At 42.1% G+C, this 21,256-nt stretch overlaps 1 protein-coding gene across 1 annotated transcript in view; it reads right to left on the bottom strand.

The window, feature by feature from the left end:
* Window positions 1-815: 815 nt before the first annotated feature.
* The window catches only part of OCEL1 (occludin/ELL domain containing 1), a 32,660-nt gene continuing 12,219 nt past the window's right edge, over window positions 816-21,256 (bottom strand). Inside the window, exons 3-6 of the mRNA XM_068271264.1 lie at window positions 13,849-14,030; window positions 10,550-10,721; window positions 3,663-3,713; window positions 816-1,393 (exon numbers count right to left, since the gene is read on the bottom strand). Coding sequence (XP_068127365.1) covers window positions 1,280-1,393; window positions 3,663-3,713; window positions 10,550-10,721; window positions 13,849-14,030 — 519 coding nt within the window. The 3' untranslated portion in view covers window positions 816-1,279. The remainder of the gene's footprint in view (window positions 1,394-3,662; window positions 3,714-10,549; window positions 10,722-13,848; window positions 14,031-21,256) is intronic.

The raw sequence follows: 21,256 nt of genomic DNA, 5'->3' as shown, positions 1-21,256 counted from the left end.
CATTCACAATCTGTGGTGGTGGTGGTGGTGCTGCTGCCGCCGCTCCCCCCCCCCACATACATTACCTGCTCCGCCGACGCGACTCCCCAGGTCTTCACTGTCTTCTTCTCCGCTCTGGTCTGGTCTCCGGGTCCGTCAGGCTTCACTTCTTCCTGTCTGGGGGAAGTTTAAAAAGTAGAGCGCCCTCTACTGTTTAAACTTCCTGCTGGGACAGGAAAAAGTGAAGCCTGCTGGATCCAGAGCCCAGCGCGGAGACGGAGCAGCGGTGACCGGGGGGATACGCGCCGGCGGAGCAGGTAATGTATTGCAGCTGTATTGCGTCGGTCGTCGGGCACTCGAACGCCGCTAGCGACGCGCTCCCTACCCGCGGGCGATCAACTGTAATTTCCCGCACGCAGTGATCGACGGGATCGATCTATTTCGGGACGAAATAGATCGAAATTTAGCGTTAACGTCAATGATTTGACAGCAGATTCTATCCCAGTGATCGAATCTGCTGTCGATCGGCGGGGAATCGGCCTAGTGTATGGCCAGCTTTAGAGGCAGAGGATCAGCAGGACTTCCATCCAACTGTTATTGTTTAAAAGGAAAGAAATATGGCAACATCCATATCCCTCTTACTTCAATTGTCCTTTAATTCACTGCTGCAGTAAAGAAGTCTCTAATATTACAAAATCAAACCTTCAAGTCAAAGAAAGATCTACAAAGATTTTCCACCATAGCAAAAGGTTGAGTTTTACATATATACAATTTTTATTAGTAATATTTTATATTTTTCTGATTTACAAAAATTTACAAAAAATTCAAACCCTGTTTGTTTGTGGTACGACTAATAAATAACTATGGAGAACACAAATAAAAATATTGGTACATTCCCTTTAAATAGACAGAAATCTGGTATTACAAATGGATATAATTTAATTTGTGTTTAGACACGAATACATAAAATATTTACAGAAATCAGTAACACAGCAATATATTTAGCAATGTGCACTTCTATGATCCGTAACACTGGGGTGGATTATTTACAGGACCAGAAAGAAGTAAAAAAGTCTATATTTCCAATATAATTCATACAGACTCCAGTTTGTCATTGTACTAGTGTTCATTAGAAAGTGTTCATTAGAAAGTGCATTGTTCGCTTCGGCCAACACAGATATTTTAGTCTTTTTTTTTTCATGATCCTGCCTCACAAATCTGCATTCCGTCTTTTGATTTGGCTTAGGCATTCCATAGTTGAGATGTGGGCTCTCAGCTGTTGATGTAGACATATTATATTTCAGAAGTATACAGAACCATCATGCTGATCATAGGCTTGGATTTGCTTCTTGATGTGAGTAAGTTTGTCCTTCAAGTAGGTGCAACGCTCCTGTTTCTCTATGAATGCAGGATCCTGTGGGTTACAGAAGAACAAGAGGGGGTAATTAGCCAATCATGGCTCACCAAACTGAGAACCTGCAAAGTCAGCTGACCAAACACTTCCAGGAATGTTTTACAATGCCATAGTTCACAGTTCAGCACTTAGAGCATTCTAGCGTCAGTAATGTTTTACTTGAAGAAACCAAAAACCTATTTAAAAAATGGTACAATTGTAAGTTTGCTTAGTCGCTTTCTCTTTTTCCTCCAGTTTAATCCCCTGACTTCCCAAAGCTAACAATTTGTGTTTTTATTGAGCATGAAAAGGTAAAAAAGTAAAAAAAAGTAATTGTTTGTGCACTGCATAGAATGTCAAAGTGCAGGGGGTTTCTTTGCAAGGAGTTACAATCATTGAATACATACAGCAGACCTTTGAACAGCACCACATGAAATTAAAGTCAACATTAAAAGTAACTTATTCAAAGTACTAGAACGTGAACTATAAGGAATGGAAGGTCTCACTGCAAACCGGGAATATAACTCCAATATGACTCTATTCTTCCACAGATGCCATTGCATCAAAAACTCTTGCTGGTAAAGATGATAATAATATTAAATGTATTCTCTAAAGAGCTTGCTTTACTAAGCTATCTTCAGGGAGTTCTGGGGATTCCCAGAGGGGTAATCCTTAGAGCTGCAGAAAACCCGGACAGCTGCAAAAGGCCCATACAGGACATACTGGGCAATCGCACCCCAGTATGTCAGGGTTAAGGCTTGGTTCACACATAAAAAGGTGTCCAGTTCTGTCCTGTCAGTTTATGACAGTTAGCATCAGTTTTGCATGGGTTTCTTGGGCTGCGTTCACACATAAATCTGTACATTTCCGCTTTGGTCCAGTGCTGTCAGTCTTGTATCAGTTTTGGATGTGTTTCTATGGCTGTGTTCACACATAAAAGGAGTACATTTCTGGTCCAGTCAGGTAAGATTGATAGAAACCGTATGCAAAACTAATGCATAACTGACAGTACTGGACCGTAAATGTGCAGATTATGTGTGAACCAGACCTAAATGTACTACTTTGCCAAGTTGCAGCCGATAACAGGCAGAACGGAGAGGCACGGAAGTGATTGGGAGGAGACAAATTTAGCTCAGCCGGAGTCTGTATCTCAACCTAGTTAATATTTCATTGGTTTACAATCAATTATTTTTCATTCCACTAAAATATGGCTATGAAAAGAATATTAGCAACAGAGTGTGTTCAACAAACAATAATGAATCAGGCTAACACACAGCTCCTGGCTCAGTCCATACCTAAATTGCTGGAAAAATGGAAACCTCTTGTTTTCTGGGAAACAAAAAAGTGTGTGAATTGTGTTTCCTTATGAAAGCATGTCGAGGACAATATTTCGTGTGTGGACAAGAGTTAACAATTTCGTTAACATTGCCTGTGACACCCCTCTCAGTTTACTGGTGCTTAGATGTCTGTCATAATCAGTGGAAGATCTGTAGGGTGAGGCTAGGAGGACACTCATCATATTCATGATATTCACATAGGCCACAGGTGTCGAACTCCAGGCTTGGAGGGCCAGATCCAAGCCAGTATTTAGGATGGACTGAGAAAGAGAGGAATGTGTTCTACCTGAAGGACCACACCTTTCCTGATTCAAACCCATCAATTAATTTGAGCTGTGTCAAAAATGTGTGAGGACCTCGGCCCTCGAACGACTGGTTTGACATCCCTGACATAGGCAGTGGTGTAGGTTGCGACCACACCTGGACCCCTGGGCAACAGGGCCAATCTAGGGCTCTTCATTAGTGCTGTGGTAAAAATAGTACTGCGCATGCGCTGTTTAACCACGCATGCGCAGTACTGTCACGCCGGCCACCGTGATGACGCGAGGCGGCCGGCATGGTGACGTCAGACGTGACGTATCAGAAAGAAGGAGCCCGACACTCGGGCCCAGTGTCGCCGGGAGCCGCCGGGGAGCCATTTCTGGCCAGGCCTTGGAAGAAGAGTCAGATGGACGCCATGGGACCTCCTGACCTACACTGGGCTGCAGAAAGCCCCAAGTGAGTACCAATTTTGTTTTTATTTAGAGCTCGGAGTCCCTTTAACTGTTATGCTATTCATAATGTCCATCGCGATGCTGATGGAAAACACAATTTTTGCCCAAATACACTTTTTCAAATATATAATTGGGCAAAGAAATTGTATATTGTATGGCCAGTTTAATACATTAGAATAAGGAATCTATTCTCAGATAGACCCAAAGTTTGGCAAATATAATACATGTACATGTACTTACATTTTTTTTCTTCTCATATTTCTCAGCAATGACTTTGATCTTATCTGGTGCCTATAAGATTCAAAGAAACAGACTCTGTAGAAAATGCAATGAAACAGATGAAGCCTATCTATATAAGTCGTTATAGATACCCACAGCAAGCATGATTTACTAAGGAATCTCCGGTCAGGAGGTCGCTGAACATTATAATCACTCCCAAGAAAATGGCCTGGATGCATAAAAAATATGTCTGCTATTAAGGCCTAGCGGCTGGGTTCCATCCCCATAGAGAGGGTTGTCTGAAACTTGATTGTGTAGGTGAATTTGCATATAGCAGTATATGGATGGTATACTGCCTGTAGGAGAGTGTGGCATCTGGAACAGGATGTACCCCTTGCTGTACAGATTTCTCTCACTTCCTGGGTATTTTACATGGCCATCCTCCTCAGCACCCCAACATGTTTATCTGCTACACCCACATGTATGCCTGATGCACTACTGGAGCTGATTTGGCCTCTGCTGTACTTCCACACCACTTCCCTTTGTGTTCCTTCTCTGCAACACAAAAGTCTTCTGGTGATCTTGCAGAGGGCATAGTCTGCTAGTCTGCCTGTAATTTTACAACATTGACCTGTGAGGTGAAAAATCCATGATTTGACCCATAGCTTGCCTGCAGATTCCTCACCCCAAGTGAGAAGCTAGAAGGGGAATCTTAGAAGGATATTGTTGTGGTATTATTAATACAAGATAATTATCGATAATTGAAAACAGGGCCAGGCCGAGGCAGAGGCGTGAGAGGCTCCAGCCTCAGGTAACCAGTGTAGGAGGAGGCGCATAGCTCACTCAGCTATCATTCCCCTATTGTGTTTGAAACATAGAGAAATAAAAAAAAGGGGATACACAGCAGTGACTGCAAGACAGACAACTAGAAATTTAGGTGTGTGTGTGCAGGGGGGGGGGGGGGGGGGGGGGATTGGTTGGTCTGGGTGTTTCATTAACTTTCTAATTGTATGTGGGAATTGGTATGGGGTACTAATATAAAAAGTTGAGCTTTATCCGTTGTTGCTTATGATTATAACATTGAACTCAAGCAAACTACAGTAGATACAAATGTAAAGGGACTGTCTCATCTTCCATTGCCTGCAGTAAGTAATCTACTGGAACTGCTACTTATAGGACAACTGAAGTAGAAGAATATGGAGGCTGCCATATTTATTCCCTTTTAAACAATACCAGCTGCCTGGCAGCCCTACTGATCTCCTTGGCTGCTGAAGTGTCTGCATCACACCAGAAACAAGCATACTGATCTTGTCAGATCTGGTAATGTCAGAAACACCTGATCTGCTGCATGCTTGTTCAGGGGCTATGGCTAAGTCTACAAACGGCACTTAATCCTATTATGGCTTTTTAACGAAGCATATACATTTTTCTATAAAATGGGAACAAAAATACTAAAATAGCCTGGGGACTGAAAGAACTATAGTGAAAAGTGTAGTGATAAAAAACTGACTTGTTGACCAGCATAATTGTTCAGATTCCATTCTCCTTTTTATAGTACAAGTTCAAGAATGAAAGGAAGGAAATATCTGTTTGCAGTAAACAACGGCCCTATTTTCCATCCATTCCATGCCTACATCTGGTAATGACTGCTTATTGTCTTTGATAAATAAAAGCAATGTTGGCCTCACACACTCACTGCAACAGGATTGTAATATCTCTTATTCTATAAATTTGAATTTTCTTCTTAATTCTTGTTTTTTAAAAATCTTTTTCTGATTAGCAATCTCATATTTTATTTATTTGTATCAAAAGTTTATAAATATGTGAAGCACGTGTGATGGCCAGTATACAGGAGCACTTGTAAATGTATAGGTACACACTAGATAAAAGTAATCCAAAATGGCCAAGAACTACTGCTTTGTCTGACCATCATCCGTTATTGTAGTGTGTGTATAGCAGCCGGCTGACATTTCTTCACCACTTATGTGGTCTTAGAAGGATTATCTACGTCCTGCAGTACTTCAGTTCCTGCCCAGGGGCGTAGATAATCGTCTATTTAATCTGACGGCTGCCACTTGCTCCTGCATGTATTCTCGCCGCCAATCGTTAGAGGGGAGATAAATGAATGGCAACAGCGTTCCCATTCATGAATCTAAGTCCCCATGTCAATGATCACCGGCATCAATGAGATGCCAGTGGTCATTGTAACTACCGAATTAACACATCCACGCATTACTTCCTGTTCGCGTAATTATTGTACACTAATAGGAAATAATGCGCAAGGACATCTTGTGGCCAAATAGTAAAATTACTCCTACATACATTTATTTTAATAAAAAGACCCAGGTTTCCATTTAAAATGAACACCTTACCACCCACACTATCCCATTATTACCCAGACTAAAATCTTGCATTAAAAAAATTAAAAAAGAAGATATAGAGGATTTGTTGTGATAAGTAGTAATAAAGTTATAGGATAATGAATGGAAGGAGTGCTGAAAGGTGACAGTTGCACTGGTACAGAAGGGGAAAAACCCCTCAGTAGTGAAGTGGTTATGGATCCTTGATGACCCGTGATGCCCAAGCAGCCCCAATGGCGTTTTTCTTCCCAGAGCGCCATTGTGAGCTGCTTGTCTTACATAACCCCTACATAACAGGAGAATTCTAGCAATGCCCATGTAAATTGTCGGGCCCTGAACTGTCGCCTGCAGATATCCTCAGTCAGAATTTCTATGGTCTTGGTAAAGGCCTTCCTTGAATTATCCAATATTGGGCATGGTTCACAAAGTTTTTTCACATATTTTCTCTGTTTTCACCTCATCTATGTTACATCTTTAAGCTTCCAAAGAGCAAAAATATAATATAATTAAAGAGACTCTGTAGAAAAAATGTTCAGTCTTATTTCTTCTATCCTATAAGTTCCTATATCTGTTCTAATGTGGTCTGGATTACTGCAGCCTTTTCTAGTTGCACTGTCTCTGTAATATATCTAATCTTCTTTTCTTTGTCAAGCTTTGTCGACCCAGGGAGGAATGCACTGCCTCTGTTGTAATTGTAACGAATACAAGTTATGCTGGCCCTCTGCAGGCTCTGTGTGCTTTGTTCTCAGTTTCAGCTTGTCTGTGATGCAGATTGTGAGGCTGAGGAGGGAGGGAGATGATTCACTATGTAATAAAAACTTGTAGTATACTATAACATGATATATATATATATATATATATATATATATATATATATATATATATATATATATATATATATATATATATATATATATATATATATATTATACATATAAATATACACACACATACATGCAGACACATTAGTGTACGTGTGTGTGTATATATGTATATATATACAGTATATGTATATATATATATATATATATATACACACACACGCAAACATCACTTCATGGTTAGTGGCCATGTTTCATGTTTGTAAACACTGCCTAAAACTGGCGATTAAAAGCCAGGATCGCGGCGGGGAGTGGCAGAAAAGAGAAAGAGGGATCCAAAAGATCACAGTGACTCGATTGGTATGTTTTTTATTGTACAATTCGGACAGTACAGATTCTCTTTAAGGTAACAAAAGTAATATTGAAATGAGGTTAATCAGGAACAATTTACTTTGAGTGATTATTTTGCAAGTAAATGTGCTGAATGGTTATTTTCATCAATTAGGTGATAAGTAATTTCTGAGAAGTTTTGTGAATAGAGCCCATGGGCCATATGCGATTCACTTTTTCACCTGTGTTTTCTCCTAGGTAAGATTTTTACAACTTAAAATAAAATGCCTTTTAAGCCACCAGCAAGCAAACAAATACTCAAAATAATTTTTGCAGTCATTTTTGACCTTCTTTTTGGTACTTTTTCCATTCCAAAGTGCTAAAAAGTCATTTTAAAGTGAAGATGAAAAATCATCTCCCAGGAAAAAATGAATTGCATATTGGCTCATGTGTGATAAATCTCATTTAGGACCTTTGTAAGATTCTTTTTTTAGTGAGTACCAACACGATGTGCAGGGTTCACAGTGCATCACACCTATGAGCCGTGCACATTGTGTGACTGACTCCCAAGCCTTCCTCTCCTCCTCATGGTGTAACAGTCAGAGTACATAGGAGTTGGAGTTTGCATCATTTCCAAGTAACATTATAAGACCCTTATACTGTTGCAAGGTGAAAAAAAGGAAGGAGACTTCTTGTCTCCAGTGACAGCCACTTCTTGCTTTTATAAGAAGCAGAGTTTGTTTAACCTCTTGCCGACCGTGTCACAACGATGGGCGTGGCTGTGGCGGCAGCCCCAGGACCGCCTAACGCCAATTGGCGTAAAGTCCTGGGGCCAGCTAATGCAGGTTATCGAGCGCAGGCTGCACGCGCATCTCCTGCTTGGGGGGCGGAGCTCCACTCCACCTTCAGTCTCCGAGCGGCTATTGCCGCTCGGGAGACTGTTAGATGGAGTGATTGCCGTCTATTTACATGTACAGCGCTGAGACCGGCAGCAGCGATGTACTGGGGACAGCTGTGTCACACGGCTGTCCCCCTGGTTGACAAAAGAGCGATCGGCTCTCATAGGCAGAAGCCTATGACAGCCGATCGCCGCAATTGGCTGGCTGTGGGGAGGGAGGGAGGGAAGACCTTTAAAGAAACAGTGTTTTTTACTTAAAAAACACTAACAATAATATTTATAAAAAAAAATAAACATGGGGGAGCGATCAGACCCCACCAACAGAGAGCTCTGTTGGTGGGGAGAAAAGGGGGGGGGGGGGACATCACTTGTGTGCTGTGTTGTGCGGCCCTGCAGCTTGGCCTTAAAGCTGCAGTGGCACATTTTACTAAAAATGGCCTGGTCACTAGGGGGGTTTAGCCCTGCAGTCCTCAAGAGGTTAAGCACAGAAAGTGGCCACTCCCTTGTGATGATCGTAATCAGCCAATTACGATTACGCACATTTTTGCCTATACATAATTACGATTTGTACATTTAATTGATTTTGTATAGTCATTCGTAATTTCGCGTAAAATTTCGCATATTTTTTGCGTAATTTCGTGCCGACTTTGACAGTGAATAGCAAATGTTAAGGAGAATAGTGTCAAAACAAGTAAAAAAATTTTTTTCCAAAAAGACCTTGTAGTTTTTGAGAACATCGATTTTAGAAATGCAAAGAAATAATGGTTTTTAACCACTTGCCGACCGCGCACTCATACCGCGCGTCGGCAAAGTGGCAGCTGCAGGACCAGCGACGCAGATCTGCGTCGCCGGCTGCAGGCTAATTAATCAGGAAATAGCTGCTCGCGCGAGCGGCTGTTTCCTGTCATTTCACGGCAGGGGGCTCCGTGAATAGCCTGCGGGCCGCCGATCGCGGCTCGCTGGCTAAATGTAAACACAAGTGGAAATAATCCGCTTTGTTTACATTTTTACAACGCTGCTACAGTAGCAGCGTTGTAGTAGATCAGCGATCCCCGGCCAATCAGCGGCCGGGGATCGCTGTCAAATGACAGCGGGGAGCCTGTTAGAGGCTGCACAGGACAGATCCGTTCCTGTGCAGCCTCCGATCTCTCGGGGAAGGGAGGGAGGAGAGGGAGAGGGGGAATCCTGCGGTGGAGGGGGCATTGAGGTGCCCCCCCCCCCCGCCACCCACAGCATACAGGAGCGATCAGACCCCCCCCCAGCACATCATCCCCCAAGCGTGGAAAAAAGAGGGGCGGTCTGGTCGCTCTGCCTGTCATTTGATCTGTGCTGGGGGCTGTAGAGCCCACCCAGCACAGATCTGAAAAACCAGCGCTGGTCCTTAAGGAGGGGGGGGGGGTAAAGGCTAGGTCCTCAAGTAGTTAAACTTAAAAATGACAGTTTAAAAATAATTTTTCTTTGCATTTTTAAAATCGATTTTCTCAAAAACGATGAGGGAGCTCACTTGGCACACACTGTGCTGTATACAGTTCCAAGGTTACAAACACAGTATGCAGCTGTTCATCCGTAGAGTACCCCAGTAAGACTGGTAAACTATAAAAAAGATAAGAAAGAAGTGCTCCTTGTGTTTAAAAGTATAAAATAGATCCTCCTCTCTCTATGCCTTATTAGATGGTTGAAAATGTCAATATTGACAGTTCAGCATACAAGCGTATTAGTGGATAAACCACTGTTGATCTGCCCTCGATTGCCCCGTCTGTGTGGAAGCACCATCCAGGGATCCAATATGGAAGCCGCTGACTCTATCCAGATGTGTCCTTGGCCACATCAGGATATTTGTAAATCACAGGCCTTTTGCTCCAATAGGTAAGTAAATGTTTGTTACCAACCTATTGGCGCAGACAACCTGTGATTTACTAATATCCTGATGTGGCCGAGGACACATCTGGATAGAGTCAGCGGCTTCCATATTGGATCCCTGGATGGTGCTTCCACACAGATGGGACAATCAAGGGCAGATCAACAGTGGTTTACCCACTAATATGTTTGTATGCTGAACTGTCAATATTGGCACTTTCAGCCATTAATTAAGGTGCGCTGTTCTCTGCATAGAGAGGTGAGGCTCTATTTTACACTGTTTGGTGGATGGAACAGCCTCAAATTCTGATTGTGTCATTGGCTCAGGAAACATGAAGTAAATTTGCTGCATCCTCAGCCAAATCGCCTCCAGATTTATGCAGTTAATCTGTTTAATGCTGTGGATAGGGAGTACTTATTTACATAAGATATATCTGAATCTCAAACTGTGTGCTGAGTTGCCACACCGAGGTACCCCCTCCTCCAGTGGTCTAATCACTTGTGCTACCAACTGAGAGAAAGCACCAGACAGGTAAGATGCTTCAAAAATGTTTCCTAAAAATCATTGCAGTGTATAGTTTTCTTCAGAAATGTATTTTTTTTTCTTCTAACAAAATGGGCGTTACATTTGTTGAGACTCACCTTCTTACTCTGAGGTCCGCTAGTCAGTTTTTCCATCATGCTGTCCAGCTCTTTGAATTTCAGTAACGCAGCTCTCACCTCACCGTAAAGCTCCTTATACTCTGCATATTGGTCATTAAAAACAGCTTTATAATTCTGTCTCTCCTCGGCGCTCAGGATGTCAGGATACTTTCTGTAACAGAGAAGCGGGGGCATCTCACGCAATCAGTATCACTTACCCAATTACATGATTTACAACTTACTACTGGGAATCTTCTCACTCATCAACACTTTCATGTTCTGTATAACATACAGATATGTTAACTGATTGTGAATGTTAATATAACAGGTACTATTAAGGCAGTAATAATAGGCGCTTTATGTCCCTATTCTCCTCTGATGACTAGCTACATAGTGTTTCATTAAAAGGGATTTGTAGAATCAATTAACTTCAGCGGTAAAGACAGCTTTTCCTGCAAACACTGGAAACAGTTCTTTAACTGCTCCAAGACTGGAAGGTTTTTATGCCAATGGGACATATATTTACTAAATATCAGGCAAGTAGTATAATGAACATTACTCTTAGCAATGATCACATTACCTAGGTAACGTGTGTTGCGCTAATTGCGCTACAGTCGGTTTAAGTAATGGTAAAATTGCAGTTTGCTCCCTGTGCATGCCAACTTTAAAGATATTTAGTGATTAGATGCCTTATTTCCAACCTAGATTTTTAAACCTTAATCTTGCACTCATCTATTTCCTATTCCTATGGGCAGCACGGTGGCGCAGTGGTTAGCTCTCTCGCCTTGCAGCGCTGGGTCCCTGGTTCGAATCCCAGCCAGGGCACTTCTGCAAAGAGTTTGTATGTTCTCTCCATGTCTGAGTGGGTTTCCTTCGGGCACTCTGGTTTCCTCCCACATTCCAAAAACATACGGATACGTTAATTGGCTCCCCCTAAAATTGGCCCTAGACTACAGTACTTCCACTACATAATATAGACATATGGCAATGGTAGGGATTAGATTGTGAGCTCCTTTGAGGGACAGTTAGTGACAAGATGTGTATGTGTATATATATATATATATATATATATATATATATACTGTACAGCGCTGCATAATATGTCGGCGCTATATAAATACTAAATAATAATAATAAATAATAATAATTCAGCACTAGTGATGGTCTTAATGTGCTAATTTCCCTTATGCACAATTTCAAGTAAAATTTCACAATTACAATGAAAAGAAATTCCGCTTTATAAATTGAATTGATTTTGTGTAATTATTTTAAAATTTTGCATGGTACACAATATTACAACCATGGCAGCTGTAAATGGATTTTTGCATGGATTGCATACACCTGAAAGGTTATAGGTAAAAAAAGACCTTGTAGTTGTTAAGAAAATTCAAAGGAAAAAATGTTTTTAAACTCAGTAAAATGAGTGTGGTACATTTGAATAAATATTGAGTTCCGAATACTTATTTCATACATTTTAAGGAAACGGACACCATAGGGTCCCCCTTCCCAAGCCTCTTTAACTCCTTGTCACAATGCAGGCTGGTATAGCCAGAATTCAGAGCCTGGACCGGGTGGGGCTCTGCACTCTGAGAAACACCAGCCAGCAAGAACCATGATTTGGGTGGGCTCTGGAAGAGAGAGGCATCAAAACTTCCCCCTCTCCAACAAAGCCCAGGACAAGGGGCTCTTCCCCACCTCTGGTGACCAGGAGAAGGTGGGGTGGCAGCCCTGGGGGGAAGGGGGTGATGGAGGAAACTGAGGGTCCCCCAAATGCTTGCCTCCTCCAAGTGAGATGGGTATAGGGATACTAATTATTACTATGGGAGTAAACCCATCTGGAAGCCAATAAAGTCCTTTAGTTTTCTAAATTAACCATAAATACTTACCTTTAACTAATGATCTCATGCCAATATCCTCTGGTTGTTGATTGAAGATCCCTGCCACACTTCGGTACACACAGCACACACATTGATGCTCACCGGCACTTGCTATACACAAGATATAGTTAAGCGTCTATAAATGTGCCTCCAGAGCATTGGTTTTTTAATGCTGGAGGTGGGGGAAGAGGCCTTTTCCATGTTGGGGACAAGGGCTATGCAAAGCGGCATAGCTCAGGGTGCAGAGTCCCACATGGTCTGGGCTCTGAAATCTGGCTATACCAGACTGCATGGGTGACAAGGGGTTGAGAAGGCTTGGGAGGGGGACCACATGCTGGCCTTTCCTTAAAAATGTATAAAATGTGTATATAGAACTTGCTATAGATTAAAGTCTACCACAGCAAAATGTCATTTTATAAAGTTAAAAAACCCTTTCTTCTTTGAATTTTTTTTAAATTGCTTTTCTCAGAAACCACAATAACTTAAGAAAATTAAGAAAATTAATTAAGAAAATGTTTTTTCCTTATTCCCAAAGAAGCAAATTTCATATTTTTGCATAATCGCAACTAATTGGAAAATTTACAAATTTGCTGTAATTATGCATCATAATTTTATATTGTAATTGCAAATTTTGATACAAAATTACGATTATTCAAAATTTCATTGGCTCCTGACCATGTGAGTAAAAAAAAAAGTTCTGGTCCTTAAAGAGAATCTGTATTGTTAAAATCGCACAAAAGTAAACATACTAGTGCGTTAGGGGACATCTCCTATTCCCCTCTGTCACAATTTCGCTGCTCCTCGCCGCATTAAAAGTGGTTAAAAACAGTTTTAAAAAGTTTTTTTATAAACAAACAAAATGGCCACCAAAACAGGAAGTAGGTTGATGTACAGTATGTCCACACATAGAAAATACATCCATACACAAGCAGGCTGTATACAGCCTTCCTTTTGAATCTCAAGAGATCATTTGTGTGTTTCTTTCCCCCCTGAGGGGGGAGTGCATAGCAGAACCACAACACTGAAGAACTTGGCAGCCTTCCAGACACAGACTGACAAGTCTGACAAGGGAAAGATACATTGATTTATTACAGAGACTGTGATAGTACAAAGTGCTGCAGTTAGCCAGAACACATTAGAATAGCTTTTGGAACTTGTAGGATGATAAAAAACAGGATGCAATTTTTGTTACGGAGTCTCTTTAAGAAGCCAGAGCCGGAACCCTCGGGAGCTCCGGAATTTATTTAAGCAGCAGATAATAATTGGGCTATAGTACAATATTTAAGTTAATTGTACTATTCAAAACAACCTGGGTCTTGTACAGTATATGACAGGGATGTTTAACAACAATAACTATACACATATGTACTACTGTTTCTTATCTGACTTATCTAAATGTGAAGTGGAAAGTGAGATGCTTACAGAACGTAATCTGGCACCACATGTGCTTTAGTCCGATGACCTGTGGGGAGAGACTGATTAAGTGCTCCGAAATCACTGCCTTTCTCTGAGAAATGGATTGTGTTTGTGACTTTCCCTTTCATGTCCTGCAAGTGTTGGACTTCATCTTGAAAGATTATTCTCCTTGTTCTGTATGTTCTCGGCTGAAAAATGAAAATTGTACAGTAAATGCAGATAAAACTCAAAAACTACACACATAGCAACATATAGAAATCAGAAGATTGTTTCCCCCAAACGGGTTCCGATGAGGCCAGTCTGCATGACATGGAAATACAGTATGTTCGCATGGTGAACTGGCAGAGGAGTCCTTTCTACGTGGTATCAGTGGAAAAGGGTGCCAGAGCGGTCTGTGTGCAAAGGGTGCTGCCATAGACTTCAATTTTATTTGCTGCGATTTGCGGCTATAAGCAGTAGAAAAGGGTGTCTGTAATATTTTATGCTATATAAATTCAGCTACAATGAGGATGTCTAAAGATCAGTTATATCAGCAGGTCACAAATTTGGTTATATTTTCAGATATTTTTTTTAAATGCAGCTACAACGAGGACATGTAAAGATTTGTTATATCAGCAAGTCAGAAATTCGGTTATATTTCCAAATTAGCATAAAAATGCAAGTACAACAAGAACATCTAACGATCGGTTATATCACCACGTTACAAATTTGGTTATATTTTCAGAATAACACATGTTTGACTTCAGTTCAAAATAATGTATAAATATTTGTTTAGAGTTATGGTTTGGCACCACCATGGGGGGGGGAGGGGGGTTAAGGTTAGGCACCACCATGGGGGTTAAGGTTATGCATCACCATGGGTGGGTTAAGGTTAGGCAAAACCATGTGGGGGTTAAGGTTAGGTACCACCATTGAGGGTTAAGATTAGGCACCACCATGGGGGTTTAAGGTTAGGCACCACCATGAAGAGGTTAAAGCAAACCTGAACTGAAAATGAAAAGTCAAAATAAACATACACGCATCATACCTACCTCCCATGTAGTCTACTCATCAACCTCTTTTTCCTCTCCTGCATCCTTTTTGTCCACTGTGATCAATGGAATTCTCCATCCTCCATTTTGAAAATGGCCATTGCTTCAAAACAGCTTCCTGGTCAGCACACTTGTTAAACTGTAATATCGCCCACGTGAGCCATAGGAAAACATGGACATTACATTGCTCATCAGTTGTCCTTTCAGTTATAACAGCAACTGATAAATAACTGACAGCAACTGATACATTTCAGTTCTGACAAAATCTTGTCAGAACTGGAAGGAATTATTGTGAGAATAAAATGGTGAGCTTCTGAGAGGAACTGAAGGCAAGGTAAGCATGTAATATTCATTTGCAGGTACATCATGTGTTTATTTTAAATAATTTTACTTGGTTCAGGTTCCCTTTAAGGTTAGGCACCACAATTTGGGGGTTAAGGTTAGGCACCACCATGGGGGGTTAAGGTTAAGCATCAACATTGGGGGGGTTGAGGTTAAGCATCAACATTGGGGGGGGGGGGGGGGTTAAGGTTAGGCACCATCATGGGAGGTTAAAGTTAAGCAACATCATGTGTGTGTGTGTGTGTGTGGGGGGGGGGGGTTAAGTGAACCAGAGATGAAAATAAACTAATGAGATAAACAATTGGATATGTCCTTCTACTCCTAAAAAATATTTTAGACATCTCAAGATTTTGTTTTATGTATAAACATTTACAAAAGCAGGTTTAATGTTTCATAGTCTCTGCTCAATTGCAGTGTCTCAAGAGTCCCAGAGTGAACATACATGAGCTATTGGTCTTTTTATCTTTTCCTCTCACAGTAAAAAGCCCAGGTATCTGCTTAGGACAGTGTTTTACAGCTGTAATTTGTTATCAGTGAGACAACTGGGTCCAGGTTGGAGAAAAACTGCCAGTTCCATAGCTAATTATACGTTCTTTCAGGCAGGGAAAAGTGTATGCTTGCCACTGTATATGCAGATGTCTATCTCATCATGTCACAAGTCATCTCTGGTACACTTTAAAGGAATTATCAGGCAAAAAAAAAAAAAAAGAGTTTCACTTACCTGGGGCTTCTACCAGCCCCATGCAGCCATCCTGTGCCCTCGTAGTCACTCACTGCTGCTCCAGTCCCCCGCCGCCAGCTAGTTTCATTTTTGCCAACCTCAAGGACAGCAGGCCGCATTGCTTACATTTTTTTGCATTCCCGCTGGTGCAGGAACATTAACGCATACATTTTTTAGCGTTAGTGATGCAATGCTAACAAATTATCGCTGGAAGGTTAACTTGATTTACGTTTGTTCTCCAGAGAGTCAAAGTAAAAGGATCTCTGTTACTACTAAGTAAATGTAAACAGGTACAATGTGATGCAGAGTAACTAATAACAAAGAACATAAATCGTCTGCTCTCTCACCAGTCAGTAGCAGTAACATGAGAAACATCTGATCTGTTGAGGTTGGACAACAGTGGAAAACACTGAAGAACATGAGCGATCCAGTAGTCCTGGATTCATTAACCACTTGAGGACCATGGGCTTTCTACCCCCTTAAGGACCGGCCACTTTTTTTCCATTCAGACCACTGCAGCTTTCACGGTTTATTGCTCGCTCATACAACCTACCACCTAAATGAATTTTGGCTCCTTTTCTTGTCACTAATAAAGCTTTCTTTTGGTGCTATTTGATTGCTCCTGCGATTTTTACTTTTTATTATATTCATCAAAAAGACATGAATTTTGGCAAAAAAAATGATTTTTTTAACTTTCTGTGCTGACATTTTTCAAATAAAGTAAAATTTCTGTATACATGCAGCGCGAAAAATGTGGACAAACATGTTTTTGATAAAAAAAAACCCCATTCAGTGTATATTTATTGGTTTGGGTAAAAGTTATAGCGTTTACAAACTATGGTGCAAAAAGTGAATTTTCCCATTTTCAAGCATCTCTGACTTTTCTGACCCCCCTTTCATGTTTCATGAGGGGCTAGAATTCCAGGATAGTATAAATACCCCCCAAATGACCCCATTTTGGAAAGAAGACATCCAAAGTATTCACTGAGAGGCATAGTGAGTTCATAGAAGATATTATTTTTTGTCACAAGTAAGCGGAAAATGACACTTTGTGAGAAAAAAAAAAAAAAAAAAGTTTCCATTTCTTCTAACTTGCGACAAAAAAAAATGAAATCTGCCACGACTCACCATGCCCCTCTCTGAATACCTTGAAGGGTCTACTTTCCAAAATGGGGTCATTTGTGGGGTGTGTTTACTGTCCTGACATTTTGTTGGGTGCTAAATTGTAAGCACCCCTGTAAAGCCTAAAGGTGCTCATTGGACTTTGGACCCCTTAGCGCAGTTAGGCTGCAAAAAAGTGCCACACATGTGGTATTGCCGTACTCAGGAGAAGTAGTATAATGTGTTTTGGGGTGTATTTTTACACATACCCATGCTGGGTGGGAGAAATATCTCTGTAAATGACAATTTGTTAATTTTTTATAACACACAATTGTTCATTTACAGAGATCTTTCTCCCACTCAGCATGGGTATGTGTAAAAATACACCACAAAACACATTATACTACTTCTCCTGAGTACGGCGATACCACATGTGTGGCACTTTTTTGCACCCTAACTGCGCTAAAGGGCCCAAAGTCCAATGTGTACCTTTAGGATTTCACAGGTCATTTTGAGAAATTTCGTTTCAAGACTACTCCTCACGGTTTAGGCCCCTAAAATGCCAGGGCAGTATAGGAACCCCACAAATGACCCCATCTTAGAAAGAAGACACCCCAAGGTATTCCGTTAGGAGTATGGTGAGTTCATAGAAGATTTTATTTTTTGTCAAAAGTTAGCGGAAAATGACACTTGTGAAAAAACACAATTAAAATCAATTTCCGCTAACTTGTGACAAAAATAAAATCTTCTATGAACTCGCCATAACCACTAACGGAATACCTTGGGGTGTCTTCTTTCTAAAATGGGGTCATTTGTGGGGGTTCCTATACTGCCCTGGCATTTTAGGGGCCCTAAACCGTGAGGAGTAGTCTTGAAACGAAATTTCTCAAAATGACCTGTGAAATCCTAAAGGTACTCATTGGACTTTGGGCCCTTTAGCCGCAGTTAGGGTGCAAAAAAGTGCCACACATGTGGTATCGCCATACTCGGAAGAAGTAGTACAATGTGTTTTGGGGTGTATTTTTACACATACCCATGCTGGGTGGGAGAAATACCTCTGTAAATGGACAATTGTGTGTAAAAAAATCAAAAGATTGTCATTTACAGAGGTATTTCTCCCACCCAGCATGGGTATGTGTAAAAATACACCCCAAAACACATTATACTACTTCTCCCGAGTACGGCGATACCACATGTGTGGCACTTTTTTTGCACCCTAACTGCACTAAGGGGCCCAAAGTCCAATGAGTAACTTTAGGATTTCACAGGTCATTTTTGTTTCAAGACTACTCCTCGCGGTTTAGGGCCCCTAAAATGCCAGGGCAGTATAGGAACCCCACTAATGACCCCCATTTTAGAAAGAAGACACCCCAAGGTATTCCGTTAGGAGTATGGTGAGTTCATAGAAGTTTTTATTTTTTTGTCACAAGTTAGCGGACATTGATTTTAATAGTTTTTTTCACAAAGTGTCATTTTCCGCTAACTTGTGACAAAAAATAAAATCTTCTATGAACTCACCATACTCCGTACGGAATACCTTTGGGTGTCTTCTTTCTAGAATGGGGTCATTTGTGGGGTTCCTATACTGCCCTGGCATTTTAGGGGCCCTAAACCGTGAGGAGTAGTCTTGAAACCAAATGTCGCAAAATGACCTGTGAAATCCTAAAGGTTCTCATTGGACTTTGGGCCCCTTAGCGTACTTAGGGTGTAAAAAAGTGCCACACATGTGGTACCGGCCGTACTCAGGAGAAGTAGTATAATGCGTTTTGGGGTGTATTTTTACACATACCCATGCTAAGTGGAGAAATATCTCTGTAAATGACAATTGTTTTGATTTTTTTACACACAATTGTCCATTTACATAGAAATTTCTCCCACCCAGCATGGGTATGTGTAAAAATACACCCCAAAACACATTATACTACTTTTCCTGAGTACGGCGGTACCACATGTGTGACACTTTTTTGCAGCCTAGGTGCGCTAAGGGGCCCAACGTCCTATTCACAGATCATTTTGAAGCATTTGTTTTCTAGACTACTCCTCACGGTTTAGGGGCCCTAAAATGCCAGGGCAGTATAGGAACCCCACAAGTGACCCCCATTTTAGAAAGAAGACATCCCAAGGTATTTTGTTAGGTGTATGGCGAGTTCATAGAAGATTTTATTTTTTGTCACAAGTTAGTGAAAAATGACACTTTGTGAAAAAAAACCAATAAAAATTAATTTCCGCTAACTTTTGACAAAAAATAAAATCTTCTATGAACTCGTCATACACCTAACAAAATACCTTGGGGTGTCTTTTTTTCTAAAATGGGGTCACTTGTGGGGTTCCTATACCGCCCTGGCATTTTACAGGCCCAAAACCGTGAGTAGTCTGGAAACCAAATGTCTCAAAATGACTGTTCAGGGGTATAAGCATCTGCAAATTTTGATGACAGGTGGTCTATGAGGGGGCGAATTTTGTGGAACCGGTCATAAGCAGGGTGGCCTTTTAGATGACAGGTTGTATTGGGCCTGATCTGATGGATAGGAGTGCTAGGGGGGTGACAGGAGGTGATTGATGGGTGTCTCAGGGGGTGGTTAGAGGGGAAAATAGATGCAATCAATGCACTGGGGAGGTGATCGGAAGGGGGTCTGAGGGGGATCTGAGGGTTTGGCCGAGTGATCAGGAGCCCACACGGGGCAAATTGGGGCCTGATCTGATGGGTAGGTGTGCTAGGGGGTGACAGGAGGTGATTGATGGGTGTCTCAAGGTGTGATTAGAGGGGGGAATAGATGCAAGCAATGCACTGGCGAGGTGATCAGGGCTGGGGTCTGAGGGCATTCTGAGGGTGTGGGCGGGTGATTGAGTGCCCTAGGGGCAGATAGGGGTCTAATCTGATAGGTAGCAGTGACAGGGGGTGATTGATGGGTAATTAGTGGGTGTTTAGGGTAGAGAATAGATGGAAACACTGCGCTTGGGTGGTGATCTGATGTCGGATCTGCGGGCGATCTATTGGTGTGGGTGGGTGATCAGTTTGCCCGCAAGGGGCAGGTTAGGGGCTGATTGATGGGTGGCAGTGACAGCGGGTGATTGATGGGTGGCAGTGACAGGGGGTGATTGATGGGTGGCAGTGACAGGGGGTGATTGATGGGTGATAGATGATTGGCAGGTGATTGACAGGTGATCAGTGGGTTATTACAGGGAAGGACAGATGTAAATATTGCACTGGCGAATTGATAAGGGGGGGTCTGAGGGCAATCTGAGCGTGTAGGCGGGTGATTGGGTGCCCGCAAGGGGCAGATTAGGGTCTGATCTGATGGGTAACAGTGACAGGTGGTGATAGGGGGTGATTGATGGGTAATTAGTGGGTGTTTAGAGGAGAGAATAGATGTAAACGCTGCGCTTGGGTGGTGATCTGATGTCGGATCTGCGGGCGATCTATTTGTGTGGGTGGGTGATCAGATTGCCCGCAAGGGGCAGGTTAGGGGCTGATTGTTGGGTGGCAGTGACAGGGGGTGATTGATGGGTGATAGGTGATTGGCAGGTGATTGACAGGTGATCAGTGGGTTATTACAGGGAAGGACAGATGTAATTAATGCACTGGTGAATTGATAAGGGGGGGGGGGGGGGGTCTGAGGGCAATCTGAGCGTGTGGGCGGGAGATTGGGTGCCCGCAAGGGGCAGATTAGGGTCTGATCTGATAGGTAACAGTGACAGGTGGTGATAGGGGGTGATTGATGGGTGATTGATGGGTAATTAGTGGGTGTTTAGAGAAGATAACAGATGTAAACGATACATTTGGGAGGTAATCTGACGGCGGGTTTGCGGGCGATCTAATGGTGTGGGTGGGTGATCAGATTGCCCGCAAGGGGCAGGTTAGGGGCTGATTGATGGGTGGCAGTGACAGGGGGTGACAGGGGGTGACAGGGGGGTGATTGATGGGTGATAGGTGATTGGCAGGTGATTGACAGGTGATCAGTGGGTTATTACAGGGAAGAACAGATGTAATTAATGCACTGGTGAATTGATAAGGGGGGGTCAGAGGGCAATCTGAGCGTGTGGGCGGGTGATTGGGTGCCCGCAAGGGGCAGATTAGGGTCTGATCTGATAGGTAAAAGTGACAGGTGGTGATAGGGGGTGATTGATGGGTGATTGATGGGTAATTAGTGGGTGTTTAGAGGAGAGAATAGATGTAAACAATGGATTTGGGAGGTGATCTGATGTCGGATCTGCGGGC

Source organism: Hyperolius riggenbachi, chromosome 1, assembly GCF_040937935.1.
Source record: "Hyperolius riggenbachi isolate aHypRig1 chromosome 1, aHypRig1.pri, whole genome shotgun sequence".
Classification (NCBI taxonomy): Eukaryota; Metazoa; Chordata; class Amphibia; order Anura; family Hyperoliidae; genus Hyperolius; species Hyperolius riggenbachi.
Note: the sequence above shows the minus strand (reverse complement) of the source record. Positions and strands in the feature narration are given on the sequence as shown.